The sequence below is a fragment of the Bubalus kerabau genome, chromosome 23 (genome assembly GCF_029407905.1).
Source record: "Bubalus kerabau isolate K-KA32 ecotype Philippines breed swamp buffalo chromosome 23, PCC_UOA_SB_1v2, whole genome shotgun sequence".
NCBI lineage: Eukaryota > Metazoa > Chordata > Mammalia > Artiodactyla > Bovidae > Bubalus > Bubalus kerabau.
Window position 1 is genome coordinate 8,796,992 of NC_073646.1, and position 20,849 is coordinate 8,817,840.

A 20,849-nucleotide genomic window follows, 5' to 3' on the forward strand; every position below is an offset into this window, starting at 1 on the left:
CGTGTGGGCTCAGTCGGGTCCAACTCTTTGTGACCCCATGGACAGTAGCCCATGAGGCGCCTCTGTCCATGCGATTCCCCAGGCAAGAAATACAGGAGTAGGTTGCCATTTCCTCCTCCAGGGGGTCTTCCTGGCCTGGAGATCGAACCGAATCGAGTGTCCTGTGTCTCCTGCATTCGCAGGTGGGTATTTTTTAACCACTGTGCCGCCTGGGAAGCCCATCCAAGGAATGGGGGACTACAAAAAAATATGCAGAAGGAAGCTGAAGATGGTGTTTATGTGATGCCCAGAATGTCAGTTTCAAAGGGATGGGAGTAAGGGCCGCGAGCCTCAGATGAAACCAAGGGAGGAAACAGATCTTACAGAGATAGAACAAATGCTCAGTATTTTCATGTTAACTTATACAACGTCAGCTCTGGACTGAGGTGATTCCAGATTTGAAGTTTTTTTTTTTGAAGGAGGGAAAAGTAATGACATTTCTAAACACAATTCAGCTGTACTCAATTAGGTAATCTTGTTCTTACCTTGGAAGATAACTGGATTTTAAAAAGGTAACAAAAGTGACTTAAGGGATTTTCAAGGGTGATTATGACTGCTCTTGGGCATCTGTGCCCATCCCATGTTGGAGCCTGGTGCTGTGGAGGAGCGCTTTTAGCCATGATCCTGGTTCAACTGATAAAGCACCCACCGGCCTTTCCTCTTCACCCATCCACTAACCTCTGTGCCCACCCCTCTCTTTCCACCCAACCTCAATTTGGTCAATTCAACTTCCAAAGAGAAACCACCAAATGCAAGAGAAGGAGAGACAGAGGCTCAACTGCAAAGGAAAAGATGTATTTGCATGCAGACCTACATCCTCCCTGGAGAAGAAACAAACCAGCTCTGGAAGGCAAAGTTAAGATTTCTGTAAGGTGGCCCATGGCAAGATCTACCTCCCTAAAATCAACAGCTTTCTTATGAACCAGCAATTGAGTTGGAAAACGTCATTGCAAAGAGCATACCTTGTCTTGTGTTCCTCCAGGCTTCCAGGAACCGCCTGCAGGCTAAGCTGGTGCTGGGGGTGTTAGGGGAGAGCTGTCTCGGCAATTGGGGTCCATTTGACCCTTTGGTCCTCCGGCCATACACAGGCTTTCGTTTCCGTTTCTGAGGTGTCCTTGACTTCGATAGCATGGCAAATCTCAAGACAGTCAGTTGTCTTTGAGCATAAAGAGGGCCCTGCATCTGGGAGAGCCAGCAGTAACGGGGAAGAGTTCTGGTCCTTCCCTTCTCAGCCTCCACTTATTATAGGCTCCCTCCCACCACCCTCCTCCCTACCCCAGCTCTTGCGAAGGCAGGGTCTGGAATCCTCACTCATTTGCATAGCTTAAAGGTTTACTCCAGGTATGGTTCCAGATTAGGGTTAGATGGCAACAAGGACTGCGGTTACAGCAATTTGGAGTCTCTACCTTTTACTGAATTACTGTGCAAAACCCACCTCGTACTTGGACTTTCACTCAAATGTTCGCTATGATATTTTCCTAGGTAGGTAGATAAGATAGATGATCAGATCAGATCAGATCAGGTAAGTCGCTCAGTCGTGTCCGACTCTCTGCGACCCCATGAATCGCAGCACGCCAGGCCTCCCTGTCCATCACCAACTCCCGGAGTTGAGTCAGTGATGCCATCCAGCCATCTCATCCTCTGTCGTCCCCTTCTCTTCTTGCCCTCAATCCCTCCCAGCATCAGAGTCTTTTCCAATGAGTCAACTCTTCACATGAGGTGGCCAAAGTACTGGAGTTTCAGCTTTAGCATCATTCCTTCCAAAGAAATCCCAGGGCTGATCTCCTTCATGGTCCAAATCAGTGTCTACCATTTCAACACTGTGCGTCTCAAGAATGGGTTTATCTATGAAACGGAAACAGACCCGAGAACACAGAACAGACTTTGGTTGCCAAGGGGGAGGTGAGGATGGGAGGAATGGGTTGGGAGTATGGGATTAGTTGTTGTTTAGTCCCCAAGTCGCGTCTGACTCTTTGAGACCCCTGTGGACTGTAGCCCGCCAGGCTCCTCTGTCCATGGGATTTCCAGACAAGAATACAGGAGTGGGTTGCCATTTCTTTCTCCAGGGGATCTTCCCGACTCGGATTGAACCCGTGTCCCCCTGAATTGGCAGGCAGATTCTATACTGCCGAACCAGCCACCTGGTAGCTGTTCAGTTGCTAAGTCGTGTCTGACTCTTTGCAACCCCACGAACTGCACCACACCAGGCTTCCCTGTCCTTCACTATCTCCCTGAGTTTGCTCAAACTCATGTCCACTGAGTCAGTGATGCCATCCAGTCATCTGATCCTCTGCCCGCTTCTCCTCTTGCCCTCAGTCTTTCCCAGCATTAGGGTCTTTTCCAATGAGTCTGCCCTTCACAACAGGTGGCCAAAGTATTGGAGCTTCATCATCAGTCCTTCCAAAGAATAAAGAAAGAAAGTGTTAGTCATTCAGTTGTGTCCAAATCTCTGTGACCCCTTGGACTGTAGCCCACCAGGCTTCTCTGTCCAAGGGATTTTCCAGACAAAAATACCTGGAGTGGGTTGCCATTTCCTTCTCCAGGGGATCTTCCCATTTAGGATTGACTGTCTTGATCTTCTTGCTGTCCAAGGGACTCTCAAGAATCTTCTCCAGCACCACAGTTCGAAAGCATCAATTCTTTGATGCTCAGCCTTCTTTATGGTCCAGCTCTTACATCCGTGCATGACTATTGAAAAAACCATAGCTTTGACTATGTGTATATTTGTTGGCAAAGTGATGCCTCTTCTTTTTAATATCCTGTCTAGGTTTGTCATAGCTTTTCTTCCAAGGAGCAAGCGTCTTAATTTAATGACGGCAGTCACCATTCACAGTGATTTTGGAACCCAAGGGGGAAAAAAAGATGTGCTTTTCATCATGCTGCTGCTGCTGCTGCTAAGTCGCTTCAGTCATGTCCAACTCTGTGAGGACTGGAATGCAAAAGTAGGAAGTCAAGAGACACTTAGAGTAACAGGCAAGTTTGGCCTTGGAGCACAAAGTGAAGCAGGGCAAAGGCTAATAGAGTTTTGCCAAGAGAACGCACTGGTCATAGCAAATGCCTTCTTCCAACAACACAAGAGACAACTCTACACATGGACACCACCAGATGGCCAATACTGAAATCAGATTGGTTATATTCTTCACAGCCAAAGATGGAAGAGTTCTATACAGTCAGCAAAAACAAGACCAGGAGCTGACTGTGGCTCAGATCATCAGCTCCTTATTGCAAAATTCAGGCTCAAATTGAAGAAAGTAGGGAAAACCACTAGGTCATTCAAGTATGACCTAAATCAAATCTCTTATGATTGTACAGTGCAGGTGACAAATAGATTCAAGGGATTAGATACGACAGACACAGTGCCTGAAGAACTATGGACGGAGGTTCTTAGCATTGTACAGAAGGTGATGACCAAAACCATCCCCAAGAAAAAGAAATGCAAGAAGGCAAAGTGGTTGTCTGAGAAGGCCTTCCCAACAGCTGCGAAAAGAAGAGAAGCGAAGGGCAAAGGAGAAAGGGAAAGATATACCCAATTGAATGCAGAGTTCCAAAGAACAGCAAGGAGAGGTAAGAAGGCCTTCTTAAGGGAACAATGCAACATAGAGGAAAACAATAGAATGGGAAAGGCTAGAGACCGGTGGTGGAAGTAAACTATTATATTTAGACTGGATAAACAACAATGCTACTGTATAGCACATGGAATTATATCAATTTCCTGTGACAAACACTAATGGAAAAGAATTTGAAAAAGAATGTGTATACCTATATAACCGAGTCACTTTGCTGTCCAGCAGAATTTAACACAACACTGTACAGCAACTATACTTAAATAAAATAAATTAAAAAAAAAAAAAAAACGCTGTTCATTTCATCTCACCCATTCTTTCCCTGAAGACTTACCCTTTCATAGGTTCCAAAGTTGGCTAGGTATGTTGGGGGCTATTGAAACTAGGTCCACTTTAGATATTTCCCTTGTAACCTTAACACATTATTTCATTGTTTAATCATATTACAGTACAAGTTCATTGTACAAAGGAAACATAATTTTATACAACATTATTATATGCCATACATACTGTACCATATCGATGCCTACTTCACAAAGTTCCCACTAACAAATTCACTGCTGTGAAATAATCAGGTAATTTTAAAAGCTTTATATTTTGAATAAATGCTTACCAGGTTGTCATACGGGTGTTTGAGAATGCTTTGGGAACATACTATTTAGGTAGGAACATATTATTCTTTCTCTAATTAAAAAAAATTTTTTTAATGTTCTTTTAAAATTGTTTAGTTTATTTTTGTCTGCACCGGGTCTTTGCGGCTGCATGGGCTTTCTCGAGTTGCAGCAAGTGGGAACTACTCTCTATTTGTTGTGCCTAGGCTTCTCATTACAGTGGTTTCTCTTGTTGCAGAGCATGGGCTCTAGGGCTTCAGCAGTTTTGGTGTTCCAGCTTTGCTGTCCCATGGCATGTGGACTGGGGATGGAACCTGAGTTTCCTGCATTGGCAGGCAGATTCCAAATGGACCTCTAGGGAAGTCTGAATTATTCTTTTTTTTAAGTAATAGGATATACTAATAGCAATAGCAACAACAAAAGCCTTAGAAATAGCTCAAGTGTCCATCAACAGGAGAATGGTTAAATTATTTTTAGTATAATCATACTGTGGAATACTCTAGAGCAAAGAAAAGTGAAAGTTAGTTTCACAGTCGTGTCGACTCTTTGCGACCCCATGGACTATAGCCCGCCAGGCTCCTCTGTCCGTGGAATTCTCCAGGCAAGAATATGAAGTGGGTTGCCATTTCTTTCTCCAGGGCTCTGTAGCAATAAAAAAACAAATTATTGAGATGTGACAACATGACAAACATTTTATTTACATCAACTACAAGAAGGGGAAAAACTAATCAATGGTGCTAGAACTTGGCATCATGGTTACCACTGGACAGGGAAGGGAGAAGGGGTATGGTGAGGGGAAATTTGGGGTGCTGGAAATATTCTGTTAGTTGGTGTTGGTTTGTATGGTGGTTGCAGGATATGGCTACATGTAAAAAGTCATCAAAAAAAAAAGAAAAGAATAAAGTCATCAAGCCACTACACTTAAGATTAGGGCACTGTTTCCAGTAGTCTACTTATGTGAGAGTTGGACCATAAAGAAAGCTGAGTGCCAAAGAATTCATGGTTTGGAATTGTGGTGCTGGAGAAGACTCTTGAGAGTCCCTTGGACTGCAAGGAGATCCAACCAGTCCATCCTAAAGGAAATCAGTCCTGAATATTCACTCAAAGGACTGATGCTGAAGCTGAAACTCCAATACTTTGGCCACCTGATGCGAAGAACTGACTCCTTTGAAAAGACCCTGAAGCTGGGAAAGATTGAAGGCAGGAGAAGGGGATGACAGAAGATGAGAAGTTGGATGGCATCACTGACTCAATGCACATGAGTTTGAGTAAACTCTGGGAGTTGGTGATGCACAGGGAAGCCTAGCATGCTGCAGTCCATGGGGTTGCAAAGAGTCGGACACAACTGAATGACTGAACTGACAATCCAACCTGCCAGTTGACTCCTAGGTATTTATCCCAAAGACATGAAAAGAGGCAGCCATAAAGCCTTCCAGTCAACATTTCTTCAGTCTATGCTGTGATTAGTCGCTCAGTTGTGTCCAGCTCTTTGCAACCCCGAGGACTGTAGCCCACCAGGCTGCTCTGTCCATAGGAATTCTCCAGGCAAGAATACTAGAGTGGGTTGCCATTCCCTTCTCCAGGGGATCTTCCAAACCCAGCGGTCAAACCCAAGTCTCCTGCAGTGCAGGCAGATTCTTTACCAAGGAGCCTCTGGAAAAACCCTCAGTGAAAGAAGCCAGATGCAAAATACCACACGGAATAGGATTGCAATTATATGAAATGTCCAGAATAAGCAAATGCATTGAGACAGAGAGTGGATTAGTGGTTGCCCGGGGCTGGTGGAGCAAACGGGATTAACTGTAAATGGACCCAAGGGATCCTTTGAGAGTGATGGAAAGTTTCTAAAATTAGATTATAGTGGAAGTGCATGTCGGTAAACTTACAAAAAATCATTGGATTGTACACTTTAAATGGGTTAATTTTATGATGTGTAAATTATACCTCAATAAAGGTGAAAAATAAAACCCTTCTAGTGCTGATGCAAAATCTGCTGCAGATATAACCATTAGTTAAATATGCAGCCACTTGAGTCATAAGTACTTCAAAAAGGACTTGCTGGCCTGACAAACTGCCACTCCCTACAAAACCCCTCATGCTTAGCTACCCAGGGTACTTGGAGTTCTTCTAATGTCAGTCACTGCCTTACTTTTTTATTTCTTTTTTGCATTTTAGTTTCCTATTATATTTTTAAAAATTGTATACAACTTGAAAGACTATTTTCCACTTCCAATTATTATAAAATATGGGCTGGGACTTCCCTGGTGGTCCACTGGTTAAAAATCCACCTTCGAATGCAGGGGACGAAGTGTTGATCCTTGGTCTGGGAACTAAGATCCCAGATGCTACAGAGCAACTCATTCCACATGCCTCAACTACTGAGTTGAGTAAACTCCGGGAGTTGAGTAGAGTGTGAGTAAACTCCGGGAGTTGGTGATGGACAGGCAGGCCTGGCGTGCTGCAGTCCATGGGGTCGCAAAGGGTCAGACACGACTGAGCGACTGAACTGGACAACTACTGAACCCAAGCGCCACAACTGGAGAGTCCATGCACCATAACCAAAGATCCCACAAAATGCAGCAAAGATTCCATGTGCCACAACTAAGACCCAATGAAGCCAAATAAATAAACAAATACTAAAAAAATTGGCTATATCACCTGTGTTGTGCAATATCTCATCCTTTAGCCTATCTTACACCGAATACTTTGTATCTCCCGCTCCCCCCATGGGGCTTCCCAGGTGGCGCTAGTGGTAAAGAACCCACCTGCCAATGCTGGAGACATACGAGATGTGGGTTCGATCCCTGGGTGGGGAAGATCGCCTGGGGGAAGGCATGGCAACCCACTGCAGTATCCTTGCCTGGAGAATCCCATGGACAGAGGAGCCTGGTGGGCTCTAGTCCATGGGGTCCCAAAGAGTCAGACATGACTGAAGAGACTTAGTTCCCCTCATAGCCCCTCTCCCACCCTCACCCCCACTGGTAACCACTAGTGTGTTGTATCCCTGAGTCTGCCCCTTTTTTGTCATATTTGATAGTTTGTTGTATTTTTAAGATTCCGCATGTAAGTAATATTATACAATATTTGTCTCACTCTACCTCCACACTTTTGTTCCAGCAGTTTCCATGGCCCACAGGAGATGAAATTCTGGACATTTTTCAGAGTATTTCTCAGATTTCTGCCCTTTCAGAAGGCTTCTCCAGTAGCCCCGCTCTTCACACTCTACGCCTGCCTCACTCCCCACAGAATGGATTATTCCCTGCTCCAGCTTTGGTCTAACTGCATGATGAGAAAATTCCAAAGACCTGCTGTGCAACCTAGGTCCTGCGGTTAACATCATGGTGTCGTGAACTTGGGCTTCCCGGGTGGTTCAGTGGTCAAGAACCCGCCTGCCAAGGCAGGAGATGCACAAACTTGGGTTCGATCCCCGAGTCAGGAAGCTCCCCCGGAGGTGACAGTGGAAGCACACTCCAGTACTCTTGCCTGGGAAATCCCAGGGACAGAGGAGCCTGGTGGGCTGTAGTCCATGGGATCGCCAAGAGTCAGACATGACTGAGTGAGCACGCACGCATGTCACTCACTTAAAAACTTGTGGAGAAGGCAGATCTCAGGGTGAGTGTTTTTACTACAAAAGAAGAAAAAGAAAGAAAGAAAAAAAAGAAGGGACACAAGAAATCTTTGGGAGGTGATGAATATTTTTGTTCCCTTGAGTGTGGCAATGGTATCGTGGGTATATATGTGTGTGTCCAAACTCCCAAGATAAATACATTAAAGATGCATGATTTGGGGGACTTCCCTGGTGGTCCAGGGACTAAGGCTTCTCACTTCCAAAGCAGGGGGCTCGGGTTTGATCCCTGGTCAGGGAACTAGATCCCACAAACCACAATCAAGACCCAGTGAAGACAAATACATAAACAATATATTTTTTTAAATGTACAATTTTTATATTAAGTATGACTGAGTGGTCAGTCGCTCAGTGATGTCTGACTCTTTGCAACACTGTGAACTATAGCCTGCCAGGCTCCTCTGTCCACGGAATTTTCCAGGTGAGAATACTGGAGTGGGTTGCCATTTCCTTCTCCAGGGGATCTTCCTGACCCTGAGATCAAACCTGTGTCTCCTGCATTGGCAGGCAGACTCTTCACCACTGAGCCACCTGGGAAGCCCATATTACATACACCAAAGCTGAAAAAAGAAGCAAGAGATGGAAAAATAATTACATAAAATAATGTTGAAGATTCCCTGGAAGAGGGCATGGCAACCCACACACCAGTATTCTTGCCTGGAGAATCCCCATGGACAGAGTATCCTGGCTGGCTACAGTCTATGGGGTTGCAAAGAGTTGGACACGACTGAGTGACTAAGCACAACACAACACATTATCTTAAAGGGAATTTTTTTTCATTTTTTTCATTTTGGCTGTGCCAACACAGCTTGGGGACCCCCGCAGCGAAAGCACCAAGTCCGAACCACTATCACCATCGAATTCCCTTAAAGGGAATTTAAAAAACAGATTCTATTGACCCCACTATTGTGAACTTTGTGTCACTTTTAGTTTGTTATCTGAGGCTCTGCATAAGAGCAAGACATGGAACAGGGCCTCAAAAGTTGAGGAGGTCAGGAAAGAATGGGGGAAGGAGAGAGGAGGAAAAAGTGGATAGAGGGGATATAATTGAGCAGTGAAAGGAAAGTCCCCAGTGGTTTCACTCATCCATTTCCTCACCAGGTCTTTACTGAGCACCTACTATGTGCTCAGCCTTAGGAACAAGAATGTGAACCCAGCCAAGTCTAGCAAGGGTTTCAGTCAATAGGAGAGCTCCCAGAATGGTTATGATTTTAAAGGGCTAATCAAAGTCAACTGAATGCCTTTCTTTCCAAATCCAATTATTTTCGGGTGTGTGCAGCAGCAGGGGCTGAGTCATCAGCAAGTTTCCTTTGGCCCTACATTCTCCTGGAGGAGTCGGATTAAAAAATAGATACATCTCAAAGTGCCAGGAAGAGAAGCAAGGCAGGCTGAGGGGAAGAGAGGGTGGTCCAGGAACGTCTTCTAAGGAGGGGCAGTGGGAGGTAAGCATCCAGCAGCCCTGGTATCTCTGCCCGCCACCCCTGCTCTTGGTCAGGGGTGAGGGGTGGAGCTCCCTGTGCCTCAGTGTTTGGATTCTTAGCAACGGAGACAGTCATGCTGGCCCCAGCGTCACTCTGCAGATAGAACAGAGCAATGCTTAGAGAACCTGGGCACTGGCTGGGCAGGGAGCCCTGTGTTTCTAGAATGTCTCCTTCAGACTCTGACGTGCAGTGAGGTCACTTCACCCTCATACAGACTATTCAAAATAATAATAATAATCGTTGTTGTTGTTGAGTCAATCAGTTGTGTCCGATTCTTTGTGACCCCATGGACGGTAGCCTGCCAGGCTCCTCTGTCCATGGGATTTCCCAGGCAAGAATACTGGAGTGGTTTGCCATTCCCTTCTCCAGGGGATCTTCCTGACCCAGGGATCAAACCTGGATCTCCTGCATTGCAGGCAGATTCTTTACCACCTGAGCCATCAGGGAAGTCCCCTGTGGTAGTAGTAATAATCCTAATTTGTTCTGATAGTTAATATCCATCTCCCGGCTATTGATTGTCAGCTCCACAAAGCAGAAAGAATTTCCTCTGTCTCTTTTTGTCTCCCCAAAGCCTGCATATGACTGGGGGTAAAGAATCTGCCTGCAATGCGGGAGACCTGGGTTTGTTCCCTGGGTCAGGAAGATCCCCTGGAGGAGGACATAGAACCCACTCCAGTATTCTTGCTTGGAGAATCCCATCGGGAGAGGAGCCTGGCAGGCTATGATCCATAGGGTCAAAAAGAGCTGGACACAATTGAGCAACTCACACACACAATAGCAGTTTGGTGAATGAATGAATGGGAAGAACTCTTGTGTTTTGACCTTAGAATCAGATTGGCTTCTCTCTACTCCCTTCCCCTAAGTCCCTCCCATTCTCTCACCTCCAACACTTCTGTGAGGGCTTGACTTTGAAGCTGAGCCTTGAAGCTAGACCAGGAGGGAGGAGAAGCAGATGCTCTGCCTTAAGGAGTGAAAGAGCTGGAGGGCAAACGCCTGGAGGCTGGCTTCTGTGTGAGCTGCAGGAAGACAGGAGGGGTCCAGGAAGGGTCTGGTGGGTGCCATCAGATATGTCCTGCTGGGTGGAGATGGATTAGACTTCTAATCTCAGCCCCGTTATCACACCCAGGTTGACCTTGGGCCTTCTCCAATCAGGAAAACTGTCCTCTCTTGGGCCAAGACACTTTCATAAGCTTTTCGAGGACTGCTCCCATCACTGTGGAATGTTCCCGTTTTTGTGCTTCCCTGGTGGCTCAGATTGTAAAGAATCTGTCTGTCATGTAGGAGATGTGGGTTCTATCCCTAGGTTGAGAAGATCCCCTGGAGAATGAAATGGCAACCCACTCCAGTATTCTTACCTAGAGAATTCCATGGACAGAGGAGCCTGGTGGGCTACACAGTTCATGGGGTCGCAAAGAGTCGGACACGACTGAGTGACTAACACTTTCACTTTCTGCAGCCCAAGCGTCAGTGCCCCCACTCAGAACCCCACAGCAGATCCTCACCTGGCCCCCTACTCTTTTTTTTTTATTTTAATTTAGTTTTGGCTGTGCAGGCTTCTCATTTCGGTGGCTTCTCTTCTCTGCAGAGCACGGACTCTAGGTACAAGGGCTTTAGTAGTTGTGGCGCTCAGGTTTAGCTGCTCTGCGGCATGTGGAATCTTGCCATACCAGGGATCGAACCCATGTCCCCTGCGTTGGCAGGTGGATTCCTAAGCACTGGACCACCAGGGAAGCTCTGGCCCCTCACTTTTGCCCCCTTGCCACCTGCATGAGGCATTAGGACTCCTTTCAACAGTTGGGTGCCTGATAGATGAGCACCTATGGGATGCTCAGTCCTGTTTGGGGGCACCGGGGAGACAAAGTCTTTGGCCTTGAGCAACCTTCATTCTAGGGGAAGAGACAAGCTGAGAAGTAAGATACACAGGGTCCCAGGGGTCTCTGGAGAGGAATAAAGCAGGGAGGAGGGCAGGCTGGGGAGGGTACAGGTAGAGGGCTGAGGGACAGGTGAGGCATGGTGGTGTGGGGGATGAGGGAGAGGAGGGGTCTTGCAGGACTTCTGGCCCTCCTCATTGTTGCTGGTGGGACGTCAAGGCTGGGGAGAGGTGGGCTCTTCTGGGGGTGGTGAAATAGGTTATGTTTCCCGGCTTCAACCCCAAAAGACCCCTATTACCCTTAGGACAAAGGCAAAGCTTCCCCAGGGGCAGCCTGCATGGTCCTCTCTGCCCTTGGCTTCCTGTCTCTCCCACGCCCTCTCACCGGCCACACGGGCCCTAGGGCCTTTGCATGAGTGGCTGCTTCCTCTGCCAGGACCATTCTTCCCCTCCCACCTCCCTAAGGGGACTCCTAGCATCTTTCACCCCTGACTCTTTCACTTCATCCATGACGCTGTCTCCCAGGTGCTCTGACTGGTTCACACCAGTTGTCATCTCCTCTCCTGGCACCTTTCATCTCAGCACCAGCCCAGGGGGTAAGTGTGCGTTCCTTTGGGCTAGCGTTTGAGGATCATCTCTCTTGCTGTCTGTTGAATCCCCAGCGTCTGGTAAAGGACCTGGCACATAGTAGGGGTACCACTCATGGCTGTCGAATGAAAGAATAAAAGGAGGGAGGTACAAGGGGACAGAAACATAGCCCAGTGGGTCTTTGTATTCCCAGTAGTGCGGAGCATGTTGGGATAAAATCCAGGCTGAGCCACTCCCAGCCCTGGGACCCTGGGGCAGGCACAGGGGCTCTTTGACCTCAGTTTCTCTCATTTGTAATAAAGGAATGATCGCAATACCTCCTACCCTAGTGGACTTTGGGTGTGTGTTGGGGGAGGGATGTGAAATATACATAACATAAAGATGTGACATTTCCCCATTTTAAACTGCACCATGCACAAGCTTCTGGCAGTAAGCACACTCACAATGTGGGGCAGCCATCGCCACTATCCAGTTGTTCCAGAACCTATTGGGGTTTTATTTTATTTATTGTAGCATCACTGACTCGATGGACGTGAGTCTGAGTGAACTCCGGGAGTCGGTGATGGACAGGGAGGCCTGGCGTGCTGCGATTCATGGGGTCACAAAGAGTCGGACACGACTGAACTGAACTGATCACCACTATCCAGTTGTTCCAGAATCTGTTGGGTTTTTATTTTATTTATTGTATTTTTTGGCCACACCACGCAGCAGTAGGATCTTAGTTCCCTGACCAGGGATCAAACCCATGTCCCCCCTGGCATTGGAAGCATGGAGTCTTAACCACTGAACCACCAGGGGAGTCCCCCTATTGGGTTTTTATGAAGACTATAACATACATCTAAAGCTTTCACACTGGTTCATGGATTTGGGAAGAGCTTGGGCTTCTTTGGTGGCTCAGATGGTAAAGAATCTGCCTGCAATGCGGGAGACCTGGAGGAGGGAAGATCCCCTGGAGGAGGGCATGGCAATCCACTGCAGTATTCTTGCCTAGAGAATCCCCATGGACAGAGGGGCCTGGCAGGCCACAGTTCATGGGATTGCAGAGTCGGACACGACTGAGCGATTAAGCGTGCGCACACACACGGAGAACATTAATAACTACCTTCAATATTAGTACTGCTGACGGTACCAAAAAACACTTCTTCCTTGTTTTCTGTCTCACAGGCATCAGGTGCACTGGGTCCCTGACGTATATTAACTCATTCACCTCTCCGTCTGACGCATGAGGGGCAGGCCTCTGTGAAACTGAGGGAACAGCGCAATTCAGTAACTTGCCAGCATAACACAGCAGAATCAGGGATTGAACCTGGCTCTGCAATCTACACTCTTGATTTCCGTGCAATGCCCAGCTCAGGTGATGCCAGAAGAATTGGTGTTTTCCCAGGAGGGTGGGGCAAGGGATAAAAGTCTCCCAGGGAAAAAACTGAGGCAGGGTTTTCCTTCACTCCAGGTGCCACCTGTAGGGGACACAGCCTGCTGCTTGCAGGGAGGTAGGGCGGAGGCTTGCTCCTCCTCCTCCTCCTCGCCTTCTTTCTCTCTCTCTTTTTTTTTCTTTATATATTTTATTGAAGTGCAGTTGACTTGGGCTTCCCTGGTAGCTCAGATGGTAAAGAATCTGCTTGCAATACGGGAGACCTGGGTTCAATCCCTGGGTTGGGATGATCTCCTGGAAAAGGTCATGGTAACCCACTCCAGTATTCTAGCCTGGAGAAGCCCCATGGACAGAGGAGCCTGGTGGGCTGCAGTCCATGGGGTCACAAAGAGTTGGACATGACCGAGCAACTAAGCACAGTTGACTTACAACACTTCAGGTGCACAGCAAGGTGATTTGTTCATACATATATACATATACTATTTTTGGAATTATTTTCCATTATAGGTTATTACAAGATATGAACTCATAGTTCCCTGTGCTATACAATAAATTTTTGTTGCTTGTTACATATCTATTTTTTTTAAATAGATATTAAAATTTAAAATAGATATTAAAATTTCTAGTAAAATAGAAATTTAGTGTTCTATTCATACTAAGTCAAACAAGTGGAATCAATATGTCATAAATTTTTTAGTTAGGTAAAAATTTATGTCTTCTAAAATATATATTATACATATGATTTGTATATGTAAAAACAAAAACCTTTCTACTCTGCTTGATAAATGCTTGAGAAAGAACATCAAAAAAAAAAAAGAGAGATGGCAAAGTTGGGAAACACAGACTAAATGAAATGGGAGCACTGAATATGAAATTAAAGTGAAACAAACTGGATAAAGGTAATCTGATGCTCCTTCTTGTATAGCTGTCATCTTGTTAGACTGGCAGCGGGTGAGCCTTTATCCCCGGGGGCCAGAGGAACCAGCTCTGGCTCCGTCGGACTGAACTGCCAGACTAGAAACCAAGAAACACTCACTGACTCCTGGGCAGTCCAAGAGCTGATTCACACCCATGGCTCAGCCTTGGCTCTGCACATGTGCCATGAGAGGGGCGCCAGGCTGCAGCGGGGGCAGAAAGGAGACAGAGCGGGCATGTCCGTCCCTACCACTGATCTGCCTTACGCCAAGATGCTCAGGACATCCCAAAGACTGCAATTTTCTTCTCCCTTCAGAGGCTCGCTACAAAGAGAGGGCAGTTTTCAACGTAATAAGCACAAGAACGCCTGGGGTGTTTTTTAAAAAAATGCAGATGGGTAGGTCCCCCTTTTTTAAAAAATTATTTTTATTTATTTGGCTGCACCAGGTCTTAGCTGCGGCACAACAGATCTCGTCTCTTCCTTGGGGCACGCAGGATCTTTTTTTCTTTCAGTTGCTGCATCCAGGATCTACGTCCCTGACCAGGGATCACACCCAGGCCCCCTGCATTGGGAGCCCTGAGTCTTAGCCATTGGACCACCAGAGAAGTCCCTGAACTGAGGTTGTATATCTGACTCATTAAGGCCAAGTGGAATCATTTTCCTGGGAATTTGGAACTGAGACTAAAGAAGAATGTGAATTCTGGACACTTTGAGGCTGCTTGACTCCAGATCCAAGCTCTACTCCTTAACACCTGGGTGGTCCTGAGCACGTCGCGTCTCCTCCCCAGGCTTCAGTTTTCACATCTGTGCAATGGGAATAGTTACATTAGTATCTACCTCATAGGGCTGTTGTAAGGAGAAAATGAATTTACACATAAGGTGCTTTGAACAGTGCCTGGCACACAGTGAGTGCTCGAAATATGTTTGTTGTTGCTGTTGTTATAAGTTAGGATTCTTCTGTTCTAAGGGTTCTAGGCAGCACACAACTTTATCTTAAGTAAAAAAATAGCCATTTGTTGGAAGGAGAGAGGATAGATCAGAGAATCCAAGGAAAAGCTGAACCACCCAGACCCAGGAAGGGAGAGGAGTAGCCCTGGGATCCATGAGGTGGGCTCCACCAGTCTCTCCAGGCACTGCTGCAGGGTGAGCAGACACCAAGATTTAGATTTTAAGACAGATCTAGTCCCAGCACACCCTTACCCTTTGGTACCTCGATCAACAAGCTCAGTCAAGTTGCAAGTAGTGGAGAAAGAGAATTTCCTTTAAATTCAAGGGCCGCAGTTGGAGGATGAGTTCAGAGAAAAGTTTGCTCTGGGTATCACTAATCCATCCAACAGCTTTGCAGAATTAGAGGAAGACCTTCCCAGTGGGTAGATGCAGCCTCACCCTTAATGAATGGCTTGATAAACACAGGAGGGACTAGGGTTCAACCCTCCAGGGGCTTCATTGCTCAGGGGCCCTTGCGCAGGGTGGAACCTGCCTAACCATCCGTGGCCACCCTTCCTCCACTACCAGGCACACAGAGAGGTTGAGAGAAAGACTCTGTGTGGTAGGACTGAGCTCTGAAGCTGCCACAGTCCCTGGAGTGGTCCAGGAGCACAGGGAGTCAAGCTGGAGAGAGAAAGGAGGCATGCAACTTGCAGACAGAAACTGAGCCAAGATGCTCTTGAAATGCAGATCCGTTCTGTGTTTCTGATGGCTTTCCACTTCTGGACCCTCCTGAGGTCTTTAGGTTCGGCGAGGTGCTCCCATCTCCCGAGTGTGAGCTCTCCCTTTTGCTCAAGCTGGCTGCCTTCCTGCCCCAGCTGACTCTTGACAAGGACGGAGGAAGCATTTGGTTACAGCTGTCATTCTCCTGGGTTGACGGGGAGACATTTTTGCTGAACACCACTGGGAGGTGAGATGCCGATGACATCCAGTCTACTAAAGGGAGTGGCGTGGTGCTGGAGTCCCTGGAGGTAGTGATGAAAAATGATGTCGGATTCTCTGCAGTTGATGGATGAGAATATACCCACCTCCACCCCCTGAGCTGCAGCTATTCTAGGAAAGAGGCTCTGGCAGCACTGAGAGAAGCTTCCACAAGGAGGAGCCTCTGCGGGTAAATTAAAAGAGATCCCTTTGATGAGCCCTAAATCAGTCCTGCTAGACCTTCTGACTCCAGGCCTTTCTGGGTCAGAAGGCCCAAGATGATGAGCCATAACCAGCAACACGGTAAATGTGGCACTTTCTCCCTCCCCTGTAACACTCCTCACCCCAGGAATGTGGGGGGTAGGATTATTTTATATCAGGTCTGTGATTTCATAATACTGATTGATCTGCTGTGCAAATACAGGGTAACCTTGTGTAAACTGAAATGTCCCTTCTCTGGTTCACACTACCCTCAGTGATAACATTGATGGGAATGGAGTGAATGATCGCAGTTCCTCGGTGTAATGCTGTGTTGCTGTTGTTGTTGTTTTAGGCTCTAAGGCGTGTCCGACTCTTTTGTGACCCCATGGACTGTAGCCGCCAGGCTCCTCTGTCCATGGGATTTCCCAGGCAAGAATTCTGGAGTGGGTTGCCGTTTCCTTCTCCAAGGAATTTCCCAAACCAGGGATTGAACCCACGTCTCCTGCGTGGGCAGGCAGATTCTTTACCACTGACTGAGCCATCTGGGAAGCCACATGGCAAGAATATCCATGCAAAATAAAGCCAGGCAGCAAGCAACTCAGAGACCAGAGAGAGAGAGAAAAGGAAAGAGAAAGAACTTAGCTCTGAAGTTCCCAGGGGTTTTCACCAATCACTTACCTCCAAACTAATCTCTGTGAGTTTGGGTTTGTACTCAAAGGAGAAAGTCACATCAGGGATTCCAGTTGATGTGATTTTGGAGTAGTCTTCCTCAAGAAAAAAAAGATTTAATCACCATTATAAAATTGTTAGGAAACCAACAGCAGGCCAGGTTTGCTTCAAATGCTATTGTTTGCCAACCCCTGATCTAACGCATCAAAAAACGGACCCTGTAACTTGAAAACACATCACCTAAAATACATTATCCTCTTACACTCAGGTCTTAGGAAGGTAGAAGTAAGGGCCTCCAAAACTCAAGCTTCATGAGCCTCACACTCCCTTAAGATCAGTCATTTCATTTGTTTGCATCTATTACTATTTGAGGTGGTGGTGGTGAATGTTCTCAAGCACTGCCTTATGATTACATTAGTTTCTGAGTCTGTCTTCAAGGCACCTGACAGCTGGCAAATGGTTAAGAATATTTATACTCTTTCTCTTTTAACTGTACCAAACAAAAAGAGAAAGAAAGAAAAATCTATCCTGCCAGGACTCTCTGTTCTCCTTTGGAAACCAATTTAGCAGTTCCCTGCACTCAGTTGGCTCCCACTAACAACACAGATAAGCTTAATAATAGGTGTGAGGCACGGTGCTAAGTGCTTTAAAGGCATTTTCTTATTTAATCTTCTTGATAACCCTGGGAGGCAGTGTGGGGGTCATTGTTGATTGCCTACTCAGCAACCAGTCTGGCTTTTCTTGAAATTGAGATGCATGTAGCTCACGTGACTGAGGGCCAGCCAATCCCGTCCCCCAGCTTCAAGAGTGGACTCTGATTGGTCTAAACTTGGTAATCCCATTTTGCTGCCTGTGATTGGGTCAGGGATCCAGGCCCAAGCCAATCAGCTTCAGGCATCCCCCAGTGAATGGCTTCTCAGACTTAAATTGGACCAATTAGACTGAAAGGACAGAGTTTTAGTCCATGATTTTGGGCGTGAGTCTCTATTGCTCGGTTGGATATGAACACCAAGGCATGTGGCCTCAGCTACCACGAGAAGTCTTCCAATAGCCACAAAAGAACTGCAACCTTGGTCTGAAAAATAAAAGTTTCTGGGTCCTCGATTCAGCTTCAAGATGAGCCATTTCTGAAGCCCACCCTCCCTCCGGGCTTTTTGCTATGTGAGATGATACATTTTCTTATGGTTGATACACATTTTTGTTCCTTACAGCCAAAGACATCTCACTGATGCATGTAGATATTTTCCCTCATTTTACATTTGAGAGAGCTGAATTCAAAGATGTTACGTAATGTAAATGAGTCACTCAGCTAGTAAGTGGTAGATCTGGGTCTCTATCACTTCCATGCTAATGCCTTTAATCACGCCGTGTGAGGATTAGCTGGTGCACCCATGCCATGCCCTACTGCCCGCCCCCCACCGCCCCGTTTCTGCAATGCAACTAATGAATAGCAGCAGTAATCATAATGGTATATTATACAATGGTATATAATACTTGGGCTTTCCTGATAGCTCAGTTGGTAAAGAATCTGCCTGCAATATAATATTGGTTTTTACAAACGTTTTTATTTATTTGTTTATGACTGCACCGGCTCTTCCTTGCTATGCAGGGGTACTCTCTAGTTGCCGGTGGCGGGGCTTCTCATTGTGGTGGCTTCTCTTGTGGCAAGGGCTCTCAGTGAATGGGCTTCAGTAGTCCCGGCAGGTGGGCTCAGTCGTTGTGGCACTTGGGTTTATTTGCCCCTCGCCACGCGAAATCTTCATGGACCAGGGATCAAATCCGTGTTCCCTGCATTGGCAGGACTCTCAACTAGGAAGTCCCTATAATACTTGCTGGATGTCTAATACTACATGTCAAGTCCTGTTCAAACTCACCTGTGTTCATTCTTGTAAATAGTTACTATTGTCTCTGTGTAACAGATAAGGAAACTGAGGCACAAGGGTTTGAGCAACTTATCCATGGTCACATAATTGCTCAAGTTCCAACTATGAGTGCTCTTACTCTGCCAAATAGAGAAAATGTAGTTTAGGACCGACTTCAGTTGCCTAAGCCTGGAAACTTGTTGCTATGGATGCCACCATATTCCATCATCTTACAGTCAAATGGCTTCACTTGTTTGCAAAACCAGCCTAGCTCCTTTAGGCATTTGGAGTTTCCAAACCTTAGGGCATAGCACAGAGGCAAAAAAAAAAAAAAAAAAAAATAGTGACCGTTATTTTTCTGTGTCCATTTATCTCCTGGCTAATTTTTCTTGCTGGCTAACTTTTTCCAGTTTGCGTTTGTAGCTGCACCACCACCCACTTCCTTATGTTAGGACTTTAAATGAATTGCATTCTTGGAACATTCACCTCCCTTCTTTCCTCTCCTGTCTGAAGCTCAGGAAACCCAGCTGGCACTAGGTTCATATTTTACTTGTTTCTTCTTGCTTATCATTAACTTAGGTGCTAAAAACCATCCCAAGTCTATAGCCAGTGTCTAAAGGATGCCTGCCACAGGCCCAGCACTGCCCCCAGGGCTTAGCACACATTTCTGGCAACTATCTCTGAGGCAAGTCCTATAATTATCATCTGTCCTTTAGGGATGGAAAAAAAAAACCTGAGGCACAGAGAGATGAAGTAATTTGCCAAGGTCATACAGCAGTATGAAACAGAGCAAAGATTTGAACATAAAAGGTCTGACTCATCACTCATTGTGGTGGACCCTGGTGTTACTATTGGAAGAAGGGAAATCCAATATCAACGCGCTTTCAAGATATTAGTTAATAGGACTTCCCTGGTGGTCCAGTGGTTAAGAATCCACCTGCCAATGCAAGGGACATGGGTTTGATCCCTGGTTGCCGCGGGGTAACTAAGCCTGTGGGCCGCAAGGACTGAGTCCCCTCCCTCTGAAGCCCATACTCTGCAGCAGGAGAAGCCACTGCAGTGAGAAGCCTCACACCACAGCTAGAGAGTAGCCCCCACTCCCCATAGTCAGAGAAAGCCAGTGTGTAGCAACCAAGAGCCAGGGCAGCCAAAAATAAAAATAAATAAATAAATGATTAAATAACATATTGGTTAATAAGACATAACGAATAAGGACCTACTGTATAGCGTAGGGACGTACACTTAATATTTGGTAACACCCTATAAGGGAAAAAAATTCAGAAAAGAAAATTTATCTACCTGCCTATCTATCTATTTAAATCGCTGTGCTTTGCACCTAAAACTAACATGACATTGTAAATCAACTATAAGACAATTTTTAAAAAACATGTTAAAGTGAATAAACCTAAACATATATATGTGTGTGTGCATATATATATATATATGTATATATAATTAATATATACATTAAAGCGTGCCAGCCCCCTACTGGGCCCATCTTGTACTTGGTGAAGATTCTATCAAGCGAGGACTCGTATTTCTCAGATCTGATCTTTCCCATTCTGGTCTTTTGCACTCAGCCTGGTTTCCTTAGCATAAAATGCTCTTTGAAGAATTCCTCCTTGGCTCTTCCATTCCTTCAGAGCTGGGCTGTTCAGCACAGAAGCTGCCACTCACACTCGGCTACTGGAAATGGGGCTAGTCTGAACCAAGATGCGCTTGTAAGCATCAAACATACACCAGATTTCCAAGAGTTAGTAAAAAAAGAAAAGCAATTAAAAAAAATTCACCTATTTCTTCTTACTTTGAAAACGTGGCTACTAGAAAATTAGAAATCACATATATGGCTTGCATTATGTCTGTATTGGATGGCATCCATCTAATGCCCCCTCCTCCAAGAAGCCTTTCTGAACCACTCCACACAGAGTAAGCCCTCTCCCCTATAGCTGGGTTCTAACCACAGGTATTTATTTTTCTGTCACCTAAAAGTCCAAAAGTGGGCAGTGCTAGGCTCGGCTGAGGTTTCATGGCTCCTAGAAGCCAGACTCCTTCTACCCTGTTGCTCTGCTGGGCACAACCTTTATTACATGGTTAAGACAGGTGCTCCAGCATTCTCCCATCCACCCTGTCTTTTAGGACCCTTC

The 20,849-nt window shown here is 46.1% G+C and overlaps 1 protein-coding gene and 1 long non-coding RNA gene across 3 annotated transcripts in view; both read right to left on the reverse strand.

The window, feature by feature from the left end:
• USP7 (ubiquitin specific peptidase 7) overlaps positions 1 to 1,273 on the reverse strand; it is an 81,532-nt gene extending 80,259 nt beyond the window's left edge. Inside the window, exon 1 of the mRNA XM_055562487.1 lies at positions 1,002 to 1,273. Coding sequence (XP_055418462.1) covers positions 1,002 to 1,221 — 220 coding nt within the window. The 5' untranslated portion in view covers positions 1,222 to 1,273. The remainder of the gene's footprint in view (positions 1 to 1,001) is intronic.
• A 13,196-nt stretch (positions 1,274 to 14,469) lies between these two features.
• On the reverse strand, positions 14,470 to 17,565 carry LOC129637317 (uncharacterized). 2 transcript variants are annotated; one of them, XR_008707430.1, is made up of 4 exons: positions 17,106 to 17,565; positions 16,853 to 16,938; positions 15,266 to 16,017; positions 14,470 to 14,869 (listed from the first exon to the last, which is right to left on the reverse strand). It is a non-coding gene; the product is annotated as an uncharacterized LOC129637317 (long non-coding RNA). The 2 variants fall into 2 exon arrangements; XR_008707429.1 differs by having other exon boundaries at positions 16,853 to 17,565.
• Between the last annotated feature and the right edge of the window lie 3,284 nt (positions 17,566 to 20,849).